The 20,816-nt window shown below is 37.4% G+C and overlaps 2 protein-coding genes across 2 annotated transcripts; one reads left to right on the forward strand and one right to left on the reverse strand.

The window, feature by feature from the left end:
• Positions 1-1,077: 1,077 nt before the first annotated feature.
• LOC140232734 (uncharacterized) lies at positions 1,078-10,995 on the reverse strand. Its single transcript, XM_072312851.1, has 8 exons — positions 10,879-10,995; positions 8,913-8,996; positions 7,819-8,028; positions 7,001-7,138; positions 6,693-6,753; positions 5,667-5,734; positions 3,578-3,672; positions 1,078-2,669 (listed from the first exon to the last, which is right to left on the reverse strand). Exons 1-8 carry the CDS (start codon positions 10,906-10,908, stop codon positions 2,528-2,530), a joined length of 828 nt encoding a protein of 275 aa, XP_072168952.1. The 5' UTR covers positions 10,909-10,995; the 3' UTR covers positions 1,078-2,527.
• Positions 10,996-11,288: 293 nt separating this feature from the next.
• Positions 11,289-18,569, forward strand: LOC140233108 (uncharacterized). Its single transcript, XM_072313221.1, has 5 exons — positions 11,289-11,436; positions 12,879-13,057; positions 14,284-14,419; positions 15,535-15,689; positions 17,586-18,569. Exons 1-5 carry the CDS (start codon positions 11,294-11,296, stop codon positions 17,750-17,752), a joined length of 780 nt encoding a protein of 259 aa, XP_072169322.1. The 5' UTR covers positions 11,289-11,293; the 3' UTR covers positions 17,753-18,569.
• Positions 18,570-20,816: the final 2,247 nt, after the last annotated feature.

Consider the following 20,816-nt stretch of genomic DNA (forward strand, 5'->3'; position numbering starts at 1 on the left):
ATTGTTCTCTATCAGTCTGTAAATCACCTGACAAAAGGCAAGGACCCCCCCCCCAAAAAAAAAAAAAAAAAAAAAAAATGTGTATTGAAAATAAACTGTTGGGCTACAGCATGATAAGTTTCTGGAATAATCTGTATGTTCTCCTGCTAATGATATTGTTTGACCAATATGTGAACTACAAAATACTTAAAGGTAGGGGATACCTTTTACAGACCTCCCAAAATGCAGCAAAACATTAAATATGAACCTCGGGGGACTTGTTTAGGCCACTGCTGAGAAATTTGGAAATCAACAGTTATCTACAATTTGAATAATGCACAAAACTCAACTACTCAGTAGTTCTGTCAGCCACACTTAAGCCTTTTTGTTGCAGTCTTCTGTATTTCTTATCTATAAACACAAATCTAAAAGTATAAGAGCTGATGTAATAACATATAGAGTGTGTGGCAAGAATGTATGTAGAAATGTTTGTAAGTTTTGATGAACTTTCTTCACAAAACAGACATGATGGACACACATGCAGTGCATGGGTCTGCAAAGGTAGCCTAGTAATGTACTGGAATTTACGGTGAGCCCCCCAAAAAAATTCAATTCAAAATCTAATGGTCAATAAAAATGTACTAAATGTTACCTTACACTTTCAATACTTTATGGGAGTTTCTAAAATGATACTCTCTTCAACATACCACTGTATTTATACAACTTTTCATTTGAGGCATGCAAATGGGATTCCCAACCTTTAACACACACACATATATATATACACACAAACACACACACACACACACACACACACACACACACACACACACACACATGTATGTATGTATATTTAGTCACTAACACTTCCTTGGGACCAAGATAAACACAAACACTGCACTGAAGTTGCAAAATCACAGCAACACTTTCAAGGTACATAGGTCATTTCTATTGTTGAAATGGGACAGGACACTGGTTAAACAAGACACATCTCTCATCAGATATTTGTCAAAACAGGAAATTTGTATAAAATGTGTCTTGCTGGAGAAAGAATAATCAATAAATACAGGATTTAGTGCATATTAAGTCTCGAGGAAGTACATTGCTTTCCATCCTCATTTCATTTCTATTTTTTATTTTTTATTGCTTATATTCAAGCATATCAATCCTAAGGTTATACAACAAAATTTGCTTTCAAAACAGATTTCTGGGGGAAAAAGTCATCAATGAATCTATGAATGCACACAATTATGATCACATAATGAAGTCTGAGCTGCACTTGTTGGTTATATCCAGGTGTGTGTGCGCGAGTCAGGATGTCACATGTAGGCACAAGCAAAATATAGAGATCTTGCAATCAATGCATGACCATTTCGTGTGGGATAGTCATTTAATTAGAACAAAGGCCTTACTCCCAAGTCATCCCAATTTAGCAGTGGTGACTGTAAATCTCTGGAGACTAAAAGAAATCAAGCATTACTGAATTTCATCACCACTTCAATACAATGAAATTCATAATGGAAATTCATAGATTCAGTTTCCCTCATCTGGAAAAAACTTCTTCCAAATGCAGTTCAGTTTCTTTTTCATTGCATCAAATTAGAATTCCCTCACAAATGAGAAAGACATCAATGCATGTACAACTACATACCAATACTCTGGAGTTTCCTGTCTTGACATTTACTTGCTTCTTCTTTTTTTTTTTCTGCTAAGGAATGTGCATGTGCTCACTTCTTTGCTGTCCATGATATAAATAGTAAATAAAAACCAATATTCATCCACAAACAATCATCTGTAGATACACTCTACTATGTATTCACAAGCAACTGTCACAAACAAAAACTGATCTGAAAGCTAAATACCAAAACATACAGAAAATTGCATTACTCATAAAGCTAAGGGATATTTGATTTACACTCACACTTAACTACAATTTGAAGATACAATATTTTTTTTCCTCCTCCCCTCTCTCTCTCTCTCTCTCTCTCACTATCTGCTTTTCACTTTTTTAAGAGTATGAATGCTTGCAAGCAAGGGCAGCTCCTTTTAAAGTGTCACAACTTTAAACAACATGTCTCAACTGCCGAGTACTGTCAAGGCACTGTGGCAATAAGTCTCAGGGTTACATACCGGAAGAGTACTGTACGGTGTATCAATGCAACTCTCTGACTTAGACAATCTACATAAGTTTTCACAAAAGCAGTACTCCCAGTGTCTTATGATGCTTCTGTTTATGATCTCCTACGTGCAACATGGCAGTGTCCAATGGCCAACACATCAACAATGTGTGGCTGTGGTTGCAGAACATGACTGTCAGATTTCAAAATGGCGTCTCGACACTTTTGCCCCTTATCTCTGGAGAAGTAATTCTAACAGACATTCAAGAGCTATGACATAAAAGCATGGCAACTTGTTGGTTATGCTTTACACACACATCATCATCAGGTGACACATACAATGTCAGATCGGACAAGGAGATAGTGCCAGAACAAAGTTGTTTGGATTCTTCAATTGTTTTGGAGTGGCTGTCTCCATCCCGTAGCCTTTGTCACCTTCCAGCCACCAGTCCTTGTCTGCTTCGTATTGACTGGCCCTCAGGGGGAGGACGGCTGACGTATCGGCGACTGTCATGAAGCCTAGACTTGTGCCTCACCAGACCGTCGCTGTCCGCGAGCGCGACATCATCGTAACTGTCCAAACAGATCAATTGTCATGGTAGTGATTGCATTGTTATTGTTCTGATATAAAAGCATTAATATCAGAAATATCACCATTATAAAACCGCCTGAACATTAACATATAGGTTCTTTAGTGCAATCATTCTCTGCGTGATTTGGGTCGTAACAGTAGTAACATTTGGGTTTAAAAGTTTGAGACCAAAAACAAGTAGATGTATTGACTTCATAGAGTATGAAAATGGACTTTGATACTCATCTATTGACTTTCAATGAATATGACACTGGTATTAATTTGTTTTTTGGCACAACTGGTCAATCATTTATCTGTGGGGAAAAAATGCTTAAAAAAACAGCAATCATAATTTTCTAGAGGCAAACAAATCTTTCATTGAATACTCTACATTAAGCCAAGAGGCATATGGTATGAAGATCATCAAGGTTTCATTTAGAAGAGGAAGAATTGTGATTCTCTCTTTGAAGTTGTGAAAATACGTGCTGCCGACATGCACTCTAAAAAGTAGTGAAATACTGTAATAGAATTAAGAAACAAACAGATATATCAATACATTTACATCAACATTTGGCTCTTATTTTTCCTGTAGAACCTCTTTGTTTGTTTGTTTTGGTTCTTTTCCAATCATGTGTTCAAAACACATCAGATATTCCATCACAAACTCCCACACACTGCTATAGAGCTATTGGTAGACAGCAGTTACTAAAAGAGAGAACAAGCCACTGTGGAGTACACGAACTCCAACAGCCTTGACTGCTGGTTGCTGGGGGCTTGTACGTATGTGTCTCTAGCTTTTGTTGTTTCTGTAGCTTTTCTTCCCTCCATTAAAATAAGTCCCATCCTTGCAGCACACCAGGGCTTTTCACACATATCGCTGTTCAGATTTCAAATGGAAGCAGAAACTTACTATAAGTGAGCACATGCCATGGTGTAATACATGATGAAGCCAAACACCATGAATACAGTGGCAACGATGTATGCAGCTGTCACTCTTGGAGAAGGCTGAGTAGTGAAGAACAAAAGAAATATAGACTGCATTGCCAAGGTTCACAAGTATGCTCTTAACACGCTGAGGAAAGTTTGACTTTGCCAGAACACGCATTTCCCATAGATGCTTGCCCGAGTATACTCGGGACTCGTCCTCAGTGGGTTAAATGTCACTAATACAGTAAAAGCCGTTATGTTTTCAAGTACAGATTTTTTGTTTTTGTTTTTGTTTTTGTAAATGAGGCAACACAGACAATATCGCAAGATGTTGTTTTCGAAATTTGACACCAAGGCTATTGTAGGTGTACTACTGCCCGTCTGTTCACAATGCGATGTGATTTGCAAAATTCGTGAAAATTAAACCCTTGTGAAAATAAGTTTTCACGGTACTGCCATTATGACAAATGTTTGGCATATCGGCTACCATTGTTACACTGAACAAGTTCATGCATATATGTAATTCTTCACAATGAGTTAATTCAAAATAACTTTACATAACACACCATGGGCAGTGAGAAATGCAACAAACATCAAAAAATCATTTCAACTACCCTAATTATCATAGAAATAACAATGATGAAGATAATGATAGTAAAAATAAAACAAATAACAATAGTAATAACAATAATACAGGCGCGGTGGAGCACCCCAATTATCTCGCAGAAATCCATCGGCAGCCGAGCCTCATTTGCATAAAGTAAACAACATGTACTCGCGTAGTTGAGAAAAAGTAAACAACTTCTCAAGCTAATAACAATTTAAGGAAACCTATTTTCGGATTAAAATTGAGTTAGTTTGAATTTGAAAACATGTCCGAATATGCACATATAACATATTCAAGGATTTGATAATGATAAAATGTGAAATTTTAGCGAAAACCTGGCGAGCAAAATCACCAAAAATATGCCTCGAAAATCATCCTAAAATTCACGAAGTGTGATTGCGGAACCAAAGCGCCATTCGAACAAAGTACACCGAAATTTATTTATCTGCTTGCATTTTAAATATCATACCGTAATATTCCCGGCCATGGTTGTGTCGGAAAAAAACAGAAGGTGATGTCAAAAATGACACGAACGCAAAGCGTACAGGTCGGTCCCATGTATATATAATCGCGTCACTGTATAGCGTTGCATGTAACAGCACACACAACGCATTGCTGCATGCAGCGTGCGCGGCAGCAGCTCAGCAGTCACCGTACCGCCGTGCGACACTCAGCAAAATTGACTGCGTCACATGCAAACCAACAATGAGCACGAAATCCTGAATCTCACGTACCACGCATGCCTAATATTACAGGAAAAGAAATGACGTCATTTTCAATTGTTTCGCTGACTATAATTTTCTATTCCAAACCCTGTAGAAACAAGTTGATTTCTCAAAAAGTACAGGTGGAACCAAGCGAAAACTTTCACCATATATGGATTGAGGCCTGATGAACTTATGTTGCCAATTTCGGACACATTGGAGCCCGGCCATAGTCCAGTCGGAAAAAAACAGAGAGCATGTTTTGCGAGAGGTGATTTTCAAAACGCTTCAATATCTCAAGTTCTAGTGCAGCAAATTTCATATTTTTTTCATCAAAAGGAAGGTTTTTAAAAACTTAGATAGTGTGGGAAGTTTGAGCTTACTAGCGGCACGCATAGCGGCACAAGGAGAAGGTAAAGATTTGACTTTTTCATGCACACAGTTTCGGGCAGCCGTGGATGCCCGTTGGAAATTCAAATAGAACGGGGCTATAATGAGATGCAAATTGGGGTGCTCCACCGCGCCTGAATAACAATAAAATATCTTATTAAAAAGAACTGTTCTGCATTAATCATTATCATCATCATTGATACCATCACTATCCAAATAATCATTATAATTATTATTGTCATCATTATTATCAATATCGAGTGTGATATAATCTTATATAAGATTTTATTTTCTTTCTGTGCAAGAAGCTGGCTCCTACACATACATCTTGAAGAGAAGACATGGCTGCTTACAAACTCAAGATATCTCACCTCACTGTATGGATTCTCCCAGTACTTGTCACAGGTTAGATAAGAACACACAGCAGTTTTCATCTCTTCTGCGGATGATAACATTCAATGGATTTTAAACACATTTGGATTCGACTTTTGGCTTGGTTGACCGTGTTAGGGTGCATTTGAGCACTCTAAAGCGAACCAAAGCATGCTGAACTAAAGCGTACTATACTGAACTGTGCCAGATTTGGAGCATTCGGGCACTCTGTGGGGAAAGTATACCTTATGGGTTATTTTTGGAAGGGGTCACACATGTTGTAGCAAGAGGGTCATTCCCATGGCAAACTTGAACTACTTACAGATACCCTAAATAAAGAGAATGAACTCTTTGCATTATGATGTATGTGCATGCTATGCACATTCTCACAGGCGAACTTTTGGTATGCTTTTGGTACACTTTTGGAGCACATCGGGAAGTGGTCCATTTTTGGCTCGGTACAGTGCGGCATGTTACACTTTAGGAACATCTGAGTGCTCCTCTGGCACGGGTACGGTAGGGTACAGTTTGCTTTAGGAGAGTGCTCAAATGCACCCTTAGCTTCTAAATATTGAGGGTCTATGCTACATCACTTCTCCTGGGTTGCTGAATTGACCATCATTATCACGATAGCTGCTTATAAAAAGATGAATACTCTTGATTTACAAATAAGAAGTTCTTATGTGCATCTACACACAAGGGTGACCTTTCATTTGGGACAAATTTTGTGCAAGAGGATTTCAATGTGTTATTGAGCTTCCCTTGTCACAGATGTCAGTAATTAGAAGTACATTGGCTGATGGTCCTACCAGTATAATACCAGTATTATTAACACAGCATTATAAGGCATCCATTTTACATCTGAGAGAGGAGAGGTATCATGGGCGAAACACCATGCATCAAGGATGTATGAGTACCTGAAGGGAAAAGATCTAGGGATATCCTGTGCAAGTGCCCAATGCCCTACACATCTATGCTACTCTGTTCACACAAACACACTTATCTGTAAACAATGTAATACAAACCTAAAAGCTCATATCTGTCAGTACCAGTAACTTGTGGTGGAATGCACATCTTCATGATACTCTGTATAAGAAGGATCGAAGACAGAAATAACATAAACATATAATTACTTTGAAGCTGCACAAACAGAAACATCAACTTAGCCAAGTAGTGGCCACTTAACATGGGAACGACTTATCATGAATCATGTTTACAGCAATAAATAACATTATGCTCTACGTTCAAAGGAGAATTATGAACAGGCATCATCCCATATCATCGTGGGATTACTGTAAATGAGGTGAAAAATCATCACAAGGTTAGCACCCACCCAACACTTTTTATTTAGATCTTCCAGTTCCCTCTGCTTGCAGAGCGCTTCTTCCCAGTAGGACGACTTCTTGCTTTCTGAGATCACATCACAGCGCAGGTAGTCACAGTGGTCAGCCAGGCATACTGCATTTGCTCCCTGCAAAGAGAACATGTTAACAGGCATTGTGGCTGGAAAGTGTCTGATAGCAGCAGGAACATGGATGTGTCCACACAATGCATTCACATACTTTAATGATTTTCATTATCCTATTTGAAATGTCAATAGAAATGTATTTTATACTCAGTTCACTGCTTTCAACAAGAAAGTATATTTACCCAATTCATAGCTAGCAGTTACAGATACTAGGAAATAAAGAAACAAAATCTCCTTCCATTTCTGGCAAATGATGAAATAGCTTGATGAACTTTGACTTGTCTCGAGGTCTACACCCTGTGTTGCAATCTGCTGTGGGTAATATAAAATAAATCTGACCTTGTGACAAGCAGGAGTATGAGGTTGAGCAAGGTGCCTCTGCATATCACAATGTATCCTGCTCAGGTATGGTACTTTGAGGTGAGAGAAGGGACCCTCAGTGGCCTTAAACTAATATGTTGACAAAATCTCTTCAGCTATTAATCCTACATGTCAACCCTTGTACCGAGCTATCATGCAACCCAAATTTCCACATGGAGATAAACAAACATGCTCATAGGAAAGACAGATGGGCAAGCAAATTTGATAATGACCATACAATTAAAAATATCCGTGGAGTATGCATGAATAGTGATGTTTTTATTCACACTTTCTTTATCTTGGTGCTCAAAACATCTTCTCACCCGGAACACTGTGTTTGGATGCTTGTTGACGAAGTGATTGTCGAGGAACCTTTCACTGTAGAAGGCCTTCCCACAGTAGAGACATTGCCAGTTGTTAGAGGCCTCAGAAGCCTTGTGCCTTTCGTTGTCCCAGTACATGTTCCGATCCTGTTTCAAGGGGCATTCCGGTCCTGGCTGCAGTCCCTCTTTCTCCATGATGGACAAAAAAGACTGAACATTTGGAGCAGAAAAGGGATGATAATACCAGATACTGATCACTTGACATAGAAATCTTCACACCAGACTTGCAGGTTAGTTGAAAACCTTGAGTTTTAATACACAACAATTACAAATAGAGTACTTAAAGATTATCCTGTGCTATGGCATACTTTTTGATCATTCTGTGACTGTTTTGTCATAAAAAGCTTGTAAATGTCATACTGCTGAGGGATAGAAGATATGACTTTTAAAAATTTAGCATTTCAAAGATGTGTGAAGAATGATTTTCACACAATGCCAATTTGGACATCAATCCCTGATTAAAGAAGTAGTTTAAACAAGTGGAAAAAGAGTAGAACATGATGTTTGACACTCATTTGCAACGTCACAAGATCACATGGAAACTTCTCTTCATTACTTATATGAAACAGATCTCGCTGGTTGTTATCATTCCAATCAGCTCTGAAGAGTTAAAGCATTCATGAGGCCAATCAGTCACTTGATTGACCTGTAGGGAACTGAGGATAATATAATTCTTTCCATTTTATTCCAACACTTGTACATCTCATGAAATTCAAGAGTTACGAAGTGAAAAGGAGTTAAGACCTTCATTACATTGTATAATTTGCGAGGATAAATGATGAGTTCACAGAAGCAAGTTATCAATAAAGTAGTATGGCTGTATGACTCGATAACAGTTTCTGCGGAAGCCTACAAAAGAGTGCTAGGTTTAAACATTCCAAACATAGGCCAACAGGTAAACATTAAAAAAAAAATGGTTTTAAATCATATCTAGAATCTATCAAGTAGATTCTATCTGTTCTTCTTGAAAGTAATTTTTGAATGTATTGCTGTAGTTAAAACTTCATAACTCAATTCTGCTTTTACAGACTTACCTTTTCAAGGATCGAATATGCAATGCGTGACTTGATTCTTGAGCATTCATTCTCTTCACACCATGCATGATAAGCCAAAGAAATCTGTAAGGAATGATGAATTTTAATGTCTGCAAATGAAAATCTCAATGTGGATTTGAAAATATTGTGTCACAGATTAACTTCTACTTTTATGTCAAAATGTCTTTGTAAAATATTTTATGTTTGTGGTTTTAGCAACATAAAAGAATGATGCCAAATGTGATGAAGTAATGCTCCATAGAAGTGTATATTGCATTTAATGAACTGTGTCTATGTAAAAGTGCGTACCCGATATGAATGAGCAGGAATGTGTGTGGGGATGTTTGAGTGGTGCATGTTTGCGTATGATTGTGCGTGTGTTTGAGTTGTTTTTATAAGTGTCTCCCATTAGGCCTATCATGGCCGGCACCACGTTTTCAAAAGTGGGGGGCAGTTTATATTTCTGGTGCCACTTCCGGGTTTCATCAGAGTTAGCAAGCAAAAAAAAAAATAAAATAAAATAAAATAAAGGCCTCTAGTGCAATTTCTCCTGCCACTTCCGGGTTTCATCAGCTAACAGTAAATTAAAAAAAAAAAAAAAAAAAGTCCTTCAGTGCAACTTTCTGATTCCACTTCCGGATGGGTTTCTTCACCTGACAAGCAAAAAGCAAAACAAAACAAAACAACCCCCCCCCCCCAAAAAAAAAACAAAACAATAAAAACATACAACAACAACAACCAATATAAAAAACACAAACAAATAAACAAACAAACAAAAAAAGCCTTACCCACTTTGAATTCAACGTGTAACCGGCAAGAGTAACCACATTCAATTTTTCTTCTTTTTTTTTCAGGTGCCACTTCCGGGGTAAAAAAAAGGTGGGGGGGGGGGGGGCAAAAGTCACTACTGAACATACTGATAACCCAGAGTGATATCTTGTCACCATATATTCTATTATGCCAGAAAGTGTATTCAAACAACATGTTGAGTCAGTCACATTAAAATCCATAATGTTCCTGATTAAGAATTGACAAGGAAGACTTTTTCTCACCCTGCCATCCCATGGCCCAGTCTGGTGTTGGTGTATCTAGTACAGAAATTGTTGCTTCTAATCTAGTTAAAGTAACAGACTAGATCTTAATCTAATGAAAGATTGTGGAAACTGTTTGAAAAGTATTGCTAAATGATATAAAATAACGGTGATGATGCCAGTAATGATGAATGACGATGATGATGGTTACTGTATTAGTGTAATATCATGACATAACAATTATTCATCTTCATCACACAATAAGTTTGACCAAAAGATCGGTTTGTATCTGGTCGTCGGGGAAATGTTTCACGGAGACTGTGTCTGGCTTCACGGATCCCCTCCTTATACATGTCTACGGAGGAGAGCGATAACCGATAACGTCATAAAAGTAAAAGACTCCTCCGGACAGACGGATCTTTCTGTCTAACAAACAGTCAAAGCCAATCCATTTTTGTGTGCTCTGCGCGCAGTGCAGTGCGTACTAAGCGTTCTGTGCGCCAATACTACGCGGTCAGTTTCAATAAGGGCGGTCGATATGTAGTAGGGTTACCATACATCATTCAACGATTCATCATTCAATGATTCATTGTCACTCATTGTAGGGATTATCAAGATAAATTACTGTGGAATATTAAATGCAACGTTGACCTTCTTTTTTTAATAGAGGGCCACTCACAAGGAAGAGGAAGAAGATGATGATGAAATCACAAGAAGAAGATTATGGCAAAGAAAGAGAAAGGCACATTATCACTATTCATATCATTATCAGTTGACAGTATTCTCCCCCCCCCCCCAAAAAAAAAAAAGGTTACAAAACCAACATATTATTCTACATATGGGACTATGGGAAAATAAACATTCATCAACCATGATCCAAAACCCTCACGAAAAGCTGCAATAGCTCGTTTTTGTTAGATTCAAGAAGAACTCACCAGTATCATTGTCTGAAGTAATTTCTCCATTCTCGATGGTGATTTATTACATTTTATAGCGGTATAAGCAAGCTAATGCTCAGTAGGTAATGGTAGGCTCTGCGGCGCGGTGCTGTGTGGTGGTGGCGGTGTAACCCACCGAACTAAGTTCGGTGAGTTCGGTGGTGTAACCCCGTCGCGGGGCGCTGTAACACAGTAAGGTACGTATATGTCCGTATGGGGTCGCTGCTGCGGTTAGTGGCGGTGGTGCACCTGTGTCTGCGTATAGCAACCCAAGGCGGCGCGCACGTTGACGGGGCCGTGTGTGCGGAGCTTCACCTCCGCTCCGTCCTCCGATCCCTTCTGGCTGGTAAGACCTCGTCGCGTCGGCTGCCTGTCAGCTGTACACAGAACAATACACAACACCACATGAAGGATGGCGGCTGCTAATGTTGCTCGAAAAGCTGTTCAGCTTCAAGTTCGAAACGGTTGTGCCATCCTGCGGATGGTCAAAGGGGAGAACAAGTGGAATGGGATGTTCACCCACGATTTCAGGACAACACTGGACCAAGTAGAACGGTAAAGGCAACGTTGATCACATGTTTTTTGATAAAGAATCTACCGAGTGTCTGAAGCACATAAATCCATAAATACCTTCCATTCCATTCGCACATCAGGCCTAGCCTGCGCCGCACGCCTGTAGCTGTACTCCTTTCCTACTCCTACATGAGTCCTAGATCATTTTATGCACTCTCCCTAATTAAATGACTGGCGTTCTACATCAGTGGCGGATCCAGGCAGGGATGCACCGGGCGCTCCCCTTTATTTTTTTTATATTTTTTGTTAAAACAAAAGAAATAAAAAGAAAACAAATTGGGTAAGGGGGTGGGATGCGTACACCCTCTTTAATTTAATTTCTAAAGGCGCCCCCTCTTTCCTGGATCCCCCCTGTACCAGGCCTGTATGTGCACTGCTTTTGTGTTTGGCAATGAGTGAGATTAGCGCAGTTATAGCTGGTGTGTTCTGAATTTAAAGTATTAAAAAAATGAAATAAAAGGAAAACTTTTTAAAGTGAATTAAAAGGAATGATTTGTCCAGATCCAATGGCATGTGTATCTCATCCATAACACTAAAGTTAGTCATGCTTCTGTTCTGCACGCTTTCCTCGGGCTCAAACTTAATAGCAATCATTCCTTTGAATTCAGAACACAATAGATATAGCCTAAGCAGATATTATCTCATGTAGCCTAGCTTTCATCATTAATTCCTACAATTTCATATAAAATGGTAGAATCAAAACTCTCTTTCATTTTAGCTGTATTAATTGGCTATGTTACCGGTATGTTGTTGGTTACATCAAGTTTCTACCTGTACCAGATCCTGGTTTGGTTTGGTAGGATACAGAATTATGGAAATCCTCTAAAGTCTGAAATCTGTTGATTCTTAAATTTGCAGCACATTTTAGGAGAGGAAAGTCAATGTAATAGTATGTGACTGGAGCTGGCTTACTTTGCATGAATTTTTGTTGTTGTTGTTGTTTTTTTTTTCTTCTAATTTTGAGCAAATCTAATTGATTTAACTAGGCCTGCAGAATGTTTCTCCTTATCTTTCTGCACTGTAGCATAATTTTATATATGCACTAAAATTCAAAGTTGCCATTTTAATGAGGACAGTAAGATGATATCTCATGCAAAATTATACCAGAAATTGATGGTGGAAAGAAAATGTACAGTTTGCTGAAGGTTCCATATGAACAGACAAATGACGAGTATTTCACTTGCATGCATCGCATGTTTATCAATTTCACAAAGTACGAAAGCAAACACAAGCAATGCAGTTGATTACCCCTTAATTGATGAAAATGCAAGTGTCTGCCTTTTGCTCCAGCCTTTTGTTTGAAGTTGAATCACTGAAGTAGATGTTTGTAATGTCAAGGTGATCTCATTTTCTTCGTTTACCGGTATGTTCAAATGGATAATTGGCTCAACTTCCTGATATTTTCGATTTACTGCAATACTCAGCAATCCAGAGGTCAACTTCTTGATCATCACTGGAGAGGGCAAGTTCTTCAGTTATGGCTTGGATTTGCCCTGGATTGCCAGTCAGCCATTTGACGTCAACGCAAAATTCTTTGCAGAGGGTGAAGCAATACTACAAAGAATACTTACATTTCCAATGCCAACAATTGCTGCAATGAATGGTAAGGCCTGAAAGGGCTAGTCAAGCACATGATGTTGTCATTTTGCTTTGTTTACATAATATGTGACCCTGCACCTCAAAACAAACAAAAAGTCGCCAGACATGAATTTTTAGTTAAGACCATATTCTGAAAGAGCAGACTTTAAGCTTTAAAATTATGTATAACTCAAATCAAATGGACTTTCCTAACCTATCTAAATATTGGAAAGAAAGCACAAACTCAGGAAAAGTGTGAACTGAGAAAAGAGGCTCTGACGTAGAGTGTCTATTCAAGCGCTTAATCTTTACCATACCGTGCTGGCTGTGCGATGAATGGGACAAAAAACAGGAAGTAAACCACCAGAGTAACAACAATGAAGGGATTATCAGATTAAACTGAAATTAAGCATGCCTCATTAACACACTCTGTCCATAATTAATGCCAACTTTAAAAGCAGTAGCACTATCCTTTCAAAAGTTATTAGAGTTGAAAGTGAAGAGTGTGGACAAGGTTTTTCAGAAATGAAAAAGGGATTCTAAGGGCACACCTAATCACACTATTCTACCAAAAATGATCGAGATAAACTGCTAAAAAAACACACTTTCCTGCCCGTTTTATGATACCAAATTTTAGCATAATGTAAAAGAAGACCCGCTCTTTCAGATTAATATGAAAAAGTCAAGTTCGGCTAGGTTGACCCATTTCACTTATTTTCAGTCCTCACGCAAAATCAGTGTGTGCGACTTTATGTTCGTTTTGAGGTGCACGGTCACATATTATTGTAGAAGTGATCAGGTACATTGACATATTGCAGATTTGAGATATTTGACTATCATATAATGATTGTCACAAGCCTGTCGACAGAATATTTTGAAAGGTGATAGAACTTTTTTTTAATATTTGGTATGTAGCAAATTGTAATGATATTGTACAAAGTAGAATTTGTAGAAATTTGTGCTAATTTCACCAATTAACCTAATGAGGACAGGTTCCCAGTCTCGGGCAGGTGTCTCTGGGAAATGCTAGTTGTTGCAAAATCAGCTCATCCGCAATGGGTTAATCAGCTAAAAAGGAATTACTTTGCCAGTTGGCTTTTCTAAATAGCCCATCTCCATACTCATTATATTTCATTTTCTCCTTTAAAATGGCTGAGCATGTTTGAAGATATTTCACAAGTATTTGGTTGTGTGTAGATCTTTAAACCCAACTTCCAGCATCTTGTTACATTTTGATCATATGATATACAGGGCATGCCTTTGGAAATGGAGCCATTCTCGCTCTGGCCTGTGATTATCGGGTGATGAGGAAGGGACGCGGTTGGTTTTGTCTTCCAGAAACCAAGATTCGCCTGAAATTTTCATACCCAATCCTGGAAATCATCAAGTAAAGCTGTTACAAATCACAACTTTGTCTTCATTGTTAGCATTGTCTCAAACTTTGTTGTCCTTATCTTCATTGCATTTGTTACAAAAGTATTTTGTAATACTGCAAATGTGATTTAGTTTGATCTATTATTTCATAGAACATTAACAGACAACAGATTATTCATATTATATGCTAAGGGAGTGTTAGTAATTTATACAAAGTTGATCACATTTCTGTGGCAAAACTGAAACAAAGTGTTGAATTATAGGCATAGATTGCAATATTTTGTGATCAGGCAATCACATGAAATCTAAAATAGCCAAATAATTTACCTTAAAAAAAGAAGAAAGAAAACATAAAGGGTTGCTGTGGGAGCATAATGTTGCATACATGTTTACAGTCTGTGATCAAACATGGAATATTGGCCAGGGTAGATAAGACGTCTCCATCACATGATTCAGAGATTAATATTGAACATAATGTGCACATTCACTTGAACATTAAAAATGTCAGTTCAGCTCCTCTTGCATAAACCATGAGGTTTATGTGCTGTAAAACTCAATGCCATCATTTGTGTGCTGTGATGTGGGCTAGGTCAATCAAATTGGCATTTTTCTTTCACACAGTATTATGTATGTTCACCTGAACTGCATCATTGTGTGTTCATTTACTGTAAGAATTCATCTTTTCAAAGAGGTACATTCTCCATTATGCGCTTCCTCATCATATTTCTACCGATTTGATGCATGTACATGTACTGTTTTTCAGTCTGTCTAGACTGAGAAAGTGCTTTCTTTTGTAGAAAGTGTGGCATTTACCACTTACCAAATAACCTAACCAAGTAGTCATATGCAGGTGATATGATAATTATGGTGAGGATGACTACCAGGTATAAGTGCATTTTCTCTGTAAGGTAAGAGGTGACAATTTTGATTTCAAACAGTTTGCATCTGTACTTTAATTACATGTATACTTAAAATTCTAACATTGATTAAAATTCTTAATGATGCATAGCTGTTGTTGATTTTTTTTTTTTTTATTTCAATGAGAAGAACTTTAACCACAACTATCTCTTTTCGGTAACAAATTTCTCATTACTATGCCTGTACATGTTATGCCATTCACCATCACAGACTAAAACTGGGCAGAGGTCAAACCCTGCGAGATTCTGCCATATTTAGCAAGAGGTATGCAGCGGAGGAAGCTGTGAGGGCTGAAATAGCCGATGCTGCCGTCGATGAGACAGAGCTCATAGATGCCTCCATCAAACTTGGGCAGGACATTGCAGGTTAGTGCATGCTGTTCAGTATGGCCCTTCTTAAACAACTTTCGAGTTTAAGAATACTCACATTTTGTTTTATGTTGTTATTGTTGTTGGTTTTTTGGTGTGTTTGTATGTGTTAATTTTGCCCAAGAAAAGATCAAATACAGGCCTAGAGTGAAAGAGCTAGACATGGCTGTTAAATAACGATTGCATGTCATTTTTATTGACCCAAGATCTCATGGGTCCTTATGATCTCATGCCCCATCCAGAGCTGCCAAGCCAAGATCCTGATTATGGAGGCTCCCTGATAGACTGAATATTCTTTACATCTTAACAAAAAAACAAAAACAGAAAACAAACAAAAAAAAAATGTTCCAGATTTGAGAACTACTTTGCCTATTGCAGTGCAGATGTTAAACACAACCTCTGTGGATCCTCCCTGACTTTAATGTGTGAATGTTTGTGAAGTACCTATGTTATTTTTGAAATAACTCTGCTCAAAGTCATCCTTCAGATACGGTATGTGTGTAACCTCAAACATGTTATTAGTTATGGGGTGATCTGCATAATATGTTGTGCTGCAAGGAAATACTGATGAAATACATTGTACTGTCAGAGTACCAGTATTCACTCCAATTCACTGTATTGTTATGTGTGTGACAAAAAGAGTTTCTTGTGACTTGATATGTTTCCAGTTTGCACATATCATATCTGCCTGTATGTAGAATGATAATAAAATAATGATGATGATAGTGCTAGTGATACGATTATGACCAAACAATTTAATAAAAGGAACAGTTACACTATTCTGGACAAGCTTTTACACTGTCCTATACAAGCCTCTACACATGTATCTGATTTATGACTGGTGACATAAATCCCTTGTAAGCAGAATGGGGTTGGTTGTAGTAGTTTGATGGGTAAACAATTCAAAGTCCTTTGCTAGGTAAACAGTGTACAGTCTGAAATGGCACTGACATAAAGAAAGATAGGATTATTTGGGTACAAGGTATAGCATCAACAGTTTTTAGACCTGAACTTTCAAACCTCAAATCTGAACCTCATGTCACAAGCATGCAGACATTTTTTTTTTTAGCCTCCGCCAAGGAGGTTGTGTTTTTGCTGGCATTGGTTTGTTTAAGCCTTCAAAAAACATATACTGGTCTGTTTGTCTGTTTGTTTGCAAAATAATGTACAAATTTATGAATGGATTTGGCTCAAAATTTTCAGGAAAAGTTGATTATGACAGAAGAAACAGGCGATTACATTTTGGTAGTGATCTAGAGTACTGTCTTGATCCAGGAATTTTTCTGATTTTTTTAAAGGATTTTTTTATCATTGGGAAATATCAGGATTGTCTGGAAAAGGAAACTGTCTTCATAAATGTGATGAAGTTAACTAACCATCGCATGTTTAGAGTACATTCCTCTAAAAGAATAAAGTAATTTTCAGTAATCAAACTGAAAAATTATCATACTATGAGTCTTTTCTTGAACATGTAAAAATTAAACTTCAAAGACAAATATATTGTTCCTGGCTGGTGACATTAAGGTGACAAGGAGGGGGCTCATCAATCCTCAAAAAAACCCACAAAAAAAAAACCAACAACAACAACAACACTCCTCACTAATCTGGAATTATGTTTCTGAAATGCATTTCTTTATGTGATCAGAGTTACCAATGTTTGAGAACACAGAAAGGAGTCTCCTCGTCATTGCATGGTAAACCACTGATAAACCACTGATTGTCAATCTAATGCTTTTATATACCATGTATATGTTGTACAGTTTGTTTTAGTTGTCTCTGTACTCATCCCCCCTCCCCACTTTTAAAATTAATTTCTGCTTATGTCATTTAAATGTCTTTGCACTTTATCCAGCAAGTGAATGTGCTATCCCTTTACTGTTATAAAACACCAAGGTGACGGACTCGACAGAGAAGTTGTAGCAGCTGTAAAGGACAAGCTGTATGGTGCCCCCTTCAGAGAGCGAAAGGCAAGCCAAGAAAAAAACGTGACACAGGAGGAGAAGCTAGAGAGACTACAAGCTTTTATCCGTGGGGCACAGATTTTGTCTTCCAAAATGTAGCAACAACAAAAAAAAAAATGCAAAAACAGACACAACATTTTAATGTACCTTAGAATTATAAGAAAGGTATTGTAAGTCCCACTTCATTGAGATTGGAATACATGCATTTGAAATAATTATGTTGCTACCATTCTATTGAAGTTTCTAGCAATAATGTCTAAACAATATAAGTGTCCTGGATGCTGAAGAGAGTGAGGGAGGGAGGGAGAGAAATTCCTATGGTTTTCAACTCGAGGGCGTTAAACCACCATGCAACTCTGAACTTTTTAATAAGTGAAATTTCAGAAACTACATGAACTGGTGTGTCTTGTGAGATACATAGTAACCTACGAGAAAATTTTTGTTTTCTTAATTACACTTGCAGGAGCTAATATATATATAAAAAAACCCAAAAAAACTACAGTATGTATATTTTTAGTACATGATCATTTGATGACCGACTTTGATGTACAAACACATCGGTCTGAAATATATACTACTACTGCAGTGTACTACTGCTACTACGTAGTAATAATGATAATGGAGTCTTATAATGTGCCATGTCTCTCACACAGTGGCACTGTGCAGAAAGGTATATACTACATTCGTCTTTTCTTTTTTTGTTCTTTTTTTTTTGAGTACTGCGTAATGTTCCACTTGTAACCAACTGACCTGAACAGGTCTGTCACCTACTGATGAAAGGACTGTAGTGAGAAACTCATTCTGTGATACAGGTGACTCCTATTATAATGAAGTCCACAGGACCTTCAGTTTATATATGTTCAAATGTCGTTACATCCAAACAAATAAAGTGTTTTAACATATCTAGATGATAATTTGGGGCCCTGGATTTTACTTTGTTCTATCAGAAACTTTGTTATAACCAGGGAGGTGGAAGAGCCACCTCCCTGTTATAACTGTGTTCATTATAACAAGAGTGCACTGTATGAAAAATTGTGTAAAATTCCTTCTGACCTGTGTCAAACAAAAAGACATACTGGTTATGCATTCTTCATAAAGTGTATGGTACATATGTATATGGTTAAGAAGATCATTGTCCAGTTACCTATGACTTTCATGTATTGTATCAATGATGTGTCTACATATACATATATAAATAAACACACTCACACACACACACACGCAAACACTCACACAAACTTGGAAACTGTAAACACAAATATTGATTTGTTCATTGAAACAATGACACAAGATTTTTAGCACAAGGCAGCTGATTTAAAGCAATGTATAATCATGTGAAGAATTGTATTATTCTGCAGTAAGTTTTGAATGTGGACAACTTCACCAAAACATGGTGAACCATAGCATTCTATTAAAAAAAATGTCTAAATAACTAAAGCTGTTACCAAAAATAATATAAGACACTGCAAATTATTCATTGCATGCAGTTGGTTTAAGGTTGAGTCGATGCTTCACTGTGCTTACTATGTTTTAAAAGTGTGAGTAAGAGATGTACAGGTGCGCTCAGTTTTCATCATGAGCGGTAGACGGCGACCAAGAAGGTAACAAGGTCATGAGGCTGAAAAAAAAAATGCAATTCTGTAATGATTTGATTCAGCCAGCAAGCCTCGTACATGTTGTGTCTTGATTGGAATCTTTCCTGTAGCAAAATGTGTACAAGTGCATGTTATCAAAAACATTGCACAATACACTGTGTATGTCATTCCCTTTCATGTGTCTTTCATCTTCTGACTTCAGATCGATAATGAATAATCTGCCGTATACCAAACTCTTCATGAGCTAAAATGAAGATACAACTTTGATGGTACATTACCTTTAGAATGAAAGCTGTATGTTTCTGTACCTACACTATGTTTATATTTTTTCAGGTCAAAAAGTACATACAGTAATTATAATTGAAGTCTCCATGTGAGGAGAAAATTTTGAATGTGATGTCATCTCATTGTTAAATTACAGTCAACCTTCCTTTGACCTCACATAAGTCAAATAATCGCTTAAGTCGAATGTCTCTTTTTTAATTCTATTGATTTGAATCCCTCGTAAGTCTTTACTCTATGTGGAAGCTATTTCTTCAGTCCACGTAGATTCAGCTTAGGCTAGGTTGACTGTAATAAGAGTTAAAATGTGGAAAAAAATGTTGACACATGTACACAGAAAATGTATATAGATTATTTTCAAATATTTTATTAGAAACAATGCCAAATGATATGAAATAGATTTATATAACAATGTTGAATATTTGCTCTCATAGCCAGAATTGAAACTTGCTAAATACGATGTACTGTACAACAAAGTGGCTGGGGTATTCAAGAAAAAAAAAAATAATAATAATAAAGACTACACTGTAGAAGATTTATATCTTGCATCAGCATTGTAACTGCCTCTGATATTTTATACTATGGATGCTTGCTATCAAGAATAAAACAAAAATTGAAGCCTGTGAACATTGGTTATAACTGCATTTATCGTGTTATACAGGGAAAAACTGTTCACTCTCTTTTTGAATGTCACTTTCATCACCCGCGGACCATAGTTTATAATCTTTACGCAAGTGGATTGTGTTTGTGTGTTTCTGGTTCTATATAACTTGATCTGGTGATGAATGAAAAAACTGTAAATGGCAAAGCTATATGTGATGCACCTGACCTCCTTCAAAGCATGCAGTGCAAGATGGCAGTTTTCTGTGCCATCAAGTATGACAGTACAGAGAACTGATTAAAAAAAATGAGTTAGTAAATGAAGAACTATATTATCAGTATTAATAACTTAAAACTGAATACAGTGGGTACATTAACACAAAATTTAAGTCAGTGGGTGATTCTGCATAACATCCCAAGTCCTAAGGGCATATCCAGATGGCTCTTGTGGTCACATGACTATGATCTCACTTGGCTATGGGCTTGTACTTTGCATTCGGGGTGAACCATACTGGTTTCAGGCGAAAAGGGGGTTTAATTTCTTATTTCTTCATATAAATAGTTATTACAGACTTGTTAAGTTTATTACGGACATCACTGTCACATTAATACGTCCTCAGAGTGTTGATTCTGTTGTACAAATTACAAAAGAAACACTGCTGGAGGCTGCACTGTTACAGTATCCA

Source organism: Diadema setosum, chromosome 9, assembly GCF_964275005.1.
Source record: "Diadema setosum chromosome 9, eeDiaSeto1, whole genome shotgun sequence".
Classification (NCBI taxonomy): domain Eukaryota; kingdom Metazoa; phylum Echinodermata; class Echinoidea; order Diadematoida; family Diadematidae; genus Diadema; species Diadema setosum.

Bases quoted from the DNA above. Each gene is read 5' to 3' on its own strand.
- LOC140233108 (XM_072313221.1), top strand. From the start codon at position 11,294: ATGGCGGCTGCTAATGTTGCTCGAAAAGCTGTTCAGCTTCAAGTTCGA. The intron at 11,437-12,878 runs GTAAAGGCAACG...TGCAATACTCAG, and splicing joins ACACTGGACCAAGTAGAACG to CAATCCAGAGGTCAACTTCT. The intron at 14,420-15,534 runs GTAAAGCTGTTA...TCACCATCACAG, and splicing joins CCAATCCTGGAAATCATCAA to ACTAAAACTGGGCAGAGGTC.
- LOC140232734 (XM_072312851.1), bottom strand. From the start codon at position 10,908: ATGGAGAAATTACTTCAGACAATGATACTG. The intron at 8,029-8,912 runs GTAAGTCTGTAA...CCAAATGTTCAG, and splicing joins CATATTCGATCCTTGAAAAG to TCTTTTTTGTCCATCATGGA. The intron at 7,139-7,818 runs GTGAGAAGATGT...TTCTCTTTGCAG, and splicing joins ATCCAAACACAGTGTTCCGG to GGAGCAAATGCAGTATGCCT.